Raw genomic sequence first — 4,212 nt, 5'->3', positions numbered from 1 at the left:
ACACCGATTATCGGACCAGACCGTGCGGAACCGCCTGCATGAAGCTGGTTTGAGAGCTCGCAGACCTCACAGAGGAGCTGTCCTCACCCGCCGCCATCGCCAGAACCGAGTGCAGTGGGGCAACCAGCACCTTCGCTGGACCGTCCGGAATCACTGGAGACACGTGTGGTTCAGCGACGAGTCCTACTTCCTGCTCCAGCGACATGATGGTCGGAGGAGGGTCTACCGGAGAGTAAACGAACGTTACGCGCCCAACTGTGTGGATGAGGCACCCGTTCATGGTGGTGGAGGCGTCATGGTGTGGGGGGCGATCAATACCGCTGGAAGGAGCACCCTGGTGCACGTCCAAGGGCGCATAACTGCCCAGCGATACGTGGAGGAAATTCTGCGCCCACACGCCCTTCCTCTTCTGGCTGACCAGGATGCCATATTCCAGCAGGACAACGCTCGCCCGCACACAGCACGACTCACCACCCAGTTCCTCACCGACCACCATGTCCAGGTGCTTCCCTGGCCATCCATGTCGCCAGACATGAACCCGATAGAACACCTCTGGGATGAATTGGACAGACGTGTGCGCAGGCGAGAAGAAGCGCCGGCAAATCACCGCGATCTATTGCAGGCACTTCAGGAGGAGTGGGACACCATCCCACAGCAAGATATCCGGCATCTGATCCAGTCCATGCCCAGAAGGTGCCGGGCAGTTGTTGCTGCTCAAGGCAGTCACACCCCCTACTGACTTGACAGCCTCGGCACCCAATCGTATTGATTGACTGATTGATTTGAAGATGCAAATGAACTGTGTGTGCATTCAACTGTGTCCATACCAAATTTCAAACAAATAATCTAAATATTGGATTTTCTGTTAATTTTTTCGAAAAATAAAACAAATTTGGCAAGTAGCAACTATGCGTTTCTTTTTTTGAACAGTATACTTATCTGAGAAATTGCCCAAGAAGCTCGCTTAGAAGATACAAGAGAGGCAACGATTCAATCTTGTACGTAAAGGGGTTTGTAGCACGATAACGGTATGTGGCCCGGTTACAAGAATAGCGGAGAATGCGTATGGCTGCCAAAATTGCGGGGAAAACTGGTCATACACATTAAAAACCCTCTCGTGTCAAAACACAAGTGCACGTGAGAGTTTCACCCCAGGCACGCAGGAGAAGAATAAGAATTATGTCCCAGTCTTGGGTTGGACATGAAGTGCTTGTGCCTTTGTCCCCAGAAGTATGGGATAGGGACGACAACCTAACATTTTTGTCATGTACAGTCTATGATTGTTGGTTCTCAAGTTATTCATTCGATCTCTTGTTCGTCAATAATGTCAGTTGGTGACGGTCCTCACGTTAAAGGACGATGCTGAATGCGGGCAATTCCTACGGATGTGCCCAGTTTTACCGCAACCGTAGCAATTTCTCTTGGGAAAAGGGCCGTTGGGGTGGACGGGACTAACTGGGGCAGAGTCTTCCTCAGGATTTTCAATGTCCTTCGTGTTCTTCTCGACTCGACCAGTCGCAGTAACCGGGTTTTTCCTGGCTCTTTTTGATGCAGCAAACCTCTCAGCTAGTTCGGCGGCCTCGGTGACGTTCGCCGGTTCGCGCTGCCGGATGAAATCCGCGAGGTCCCCAGACACATGGTCCATCAGGTGTTCCATCAGTATGAGGTCTCGGATTCCAGCATAGGTCTCCTCTTTCTTCGCGGCTTTCCTCCACCGTTCAAACCAAATTCGAAGACGGGTAGCAAACTGTATAAACGTCTCCTCTCCCCTTTTGGCCGCGAGTCGAAACTTGGAACGATACGAGTCAGCCGTCCAGCGAAAAGATCCTCTAAGGGCGTCCACAATGACATCAAAGTTTCCCGCATCCTCAGCTGGCAGTTCCAAGTAAACATCGGCAGCAAAACCTTTCAGGAGGGCTCCCAGCCGAGCTCCCCAGTCACTCTCCCTGTCCCAGCCACTGAGAGTTGCTGCTCTCTCGAATCGTCCTAGGAAGGTGTCGAGATCCTCTTTGGCTTCATCAAATGGATCTATTTTCAGACGAACTGGTTCAATAGCCCTACTACGAGAACTTGAAGTAGTCTCTTCTCTCCTAGTCTTTTCTATCTCTGCACGAACTCTTTCTTCTTCCAGTTCAGCTAGACGTCGGCGGCGGTCGTTTTCTTCCTCTTCTCGAAGTACTTTTCTTCTGATTTCTTCTTCCTCCCTCTGAAGTCTTCGTTGAGCATCCTGTTCCTCCCTCTGAAGTCTTCGTTGAGCTTCTTCTTTTCTCAGTTGAGCTTCTTCTTTTCTCAGTTGAGCTTCCTCTTCTTCTTGAAGTAGTCTTCGTTGAGCTGCTTCCTCTTCTTGAAGTAGTCTCCGTTGAGCTGCTTCCTCTTCTTGAACGTATTTTGCTAAAGCAGCCCCTGATCGAACGCCCAAAGCACGTCCCCTAGCGGCTATAATTTCTTGAGCTGACGTGAGGGAACTAGATTTTTCAATAGGGTCAACAGCAGCTCCATCCATATGCTTTGGCGTGGTAAGTGTCATACGGGGTGGAGAATTACCATGATCAGGGGTAGAAAAACTTGCCAGAGCGGCATTGCGAGATTTAGATCCCGACATGATTTCTCACCAAATGTAAAAGGGTTAAGTCGCCAACTATGGAAAAGCAACCTAACTACTTCACAACAAAATTCTGAAGCAAAACATCTCAATCTACAACATTTCCAGACAAATTACAACAGAAAGAAGAATATTCGGATAGAGCTCTGTTGTGAAATGTTGTAAAGTTTATATATAATCTTTTGTACAAAGTGAATAGAAATTTTCACTCCACGAGGAAGAACCGGCATTGACGTTCATTTAGTCTGTCTTTGTAAATTGAAGCAATGAAAATGCGGAAGGAAGAAGTGTGTTTGTGTGCGTGCTGAAAATAAGTGCATTTTGAACTCAAAACCATGACGTTCCCTTGTGTAGGGAACGTCATGGCTTTGAGTTCAACATGAAAATAAGTGATTCTGAACACAAATAGGTATGCCTAACAGGAACTCGTGGTTTCAACAGCGCCTATTCCCCAAAATGTGGTATAGGATAGACAACCTGATTCTATCTGTACGTGTGGTCAGTATGTGCTAATCCATTGCAATCTCTGTTGCGCCACACACACATTGAGACAGAGCTTTTTGTTTTGAGAAAGATGGATGTTGTTGTGTAACTTGTACAATGCTGTTTACCTATTTGAGTAAATATTAACTTAACCTTTGCGTAGAAAAAACGGCATTATCAACCTTGCTATGGTTTGTTATGAAATGTATGTGAATAGAAGTTGTTGAAATCCGGATGGAAGGGTTGTGTTTTGAGTTTATGCCAGAAAGAATTAATTCTGAAAGCAAAGAAAATGTCATGTGTTTCTGAACGTTTGTGATGGGGATGGGGGCGTTAGCGCCTAGTTAGCAGGTCTTTATATACTGTTCAAAAAAAGAAACGCATAGCTTGTAATATTTGATTAATTTAGTTATATGGCTACAAGGATATCCACCAAACTGCAGAAAATGTTTATCTGGTCGTCGACCTTTCGTCCATTGCCACAAGTGAGCTCTGCACGTGACGCATGCGTTATCAGTGGCCACAATGTCAAAATTGCTCATTTGGCATGACCACTCGTCATGCTTCAGTGTAATCTCGTGAAACTCGGGGAATATTGAGCTCTCACCATGTCTTCCAAAACCCATAAAAGCGGATTGTTCGCCACAAAGAAATCAGACGACAATTCAGCGACGAAAGATGGCCCGATTGAGCAGAGAAGACCGCCAAATTGCATTGGGTCGTTTACAAGCAGGCCAAAGTCAAAGTGCAATCGCCAGGCACTTCCACGTGTCCCAGAGCACCATCAGTAGACTGTGGGTCAGGTTTCAAGCCACTGGCTCCGTTGCTGACTTGCCACGAGCGGGAAGACCAAGGGCGACAACTGCTGCTCACGACCGCTTCATACGGCTCCGCCACCTCCGGAATCGTTTCCTGTCGGCCTCATCTTCTGTCCAGGCTCTCCCCGGGCCACACCGATTATCGGACCAGACCGTGCGGAACCGCCTGCATGAAGCTGGTTTGAGAGCTCGCAGACCTCACAGAGGAGCTGTCCTCACCCGCCACCATCGCCAGAACCGAGTGCAGTGGGGCAACCAGCACCTTCGCTGGACCGTCCGGAATCACTGGAGACACGTGTGGTTCAGCGA

At 48.3% G+C, this 4,212-nt stretch overlaps 1 protein-coding gene across 1 annotated transcript; it reads right to left on the bottom strand.

Annotated features, from left to right (window-relative positions):
* Window positions 1-1,327: 1,327 nt before the first annotated feature.
* On the bottom strand, window positions 1,328-2,602 carry LOC138954795 (plectin-like). The gene has a single exon (XM_070326563.1). It carries the CDS (start codon window positions 2,600-2,602, stop codon window positions 1,328-1,330), a length of 1,275 nt encoding a protein of 424 aa, XP_070182664.1.
* Window positions 2,603-4,212: the final 1,610 nt, after the last annotated feature.

This window comes from Littorina saxatilis, unplaced genomic scaffold, assembly GCF_037325665.1.
Source record: "Littorina saxatilis isolate snail1 unplaced genomic scaffold, US_GU_Lsax_2.0 scaffold_3021, whole genome shotgun sequence".
NCBI lineage: Eukaryota > Metazoa > Mollusca > Gastropoda > Littorinimorpha > Littorinidae > Littorina > Littorina saxatilis.
Note: the sequence above shows the minus strand (reverse complement) of the source record. Positions and strands in the feature narration are given on the sequence as shown.

Bases quoted from the DNA above. Each gene is read 5' to 3' on its own strand.
- LOC138954795 (XM_070326563.1), bottom strand. From the start codon at position 2,602: ATGTCGGGATCTAAATCTCGCAATGCCGCTCTGGCAAGTTTTTCTACC.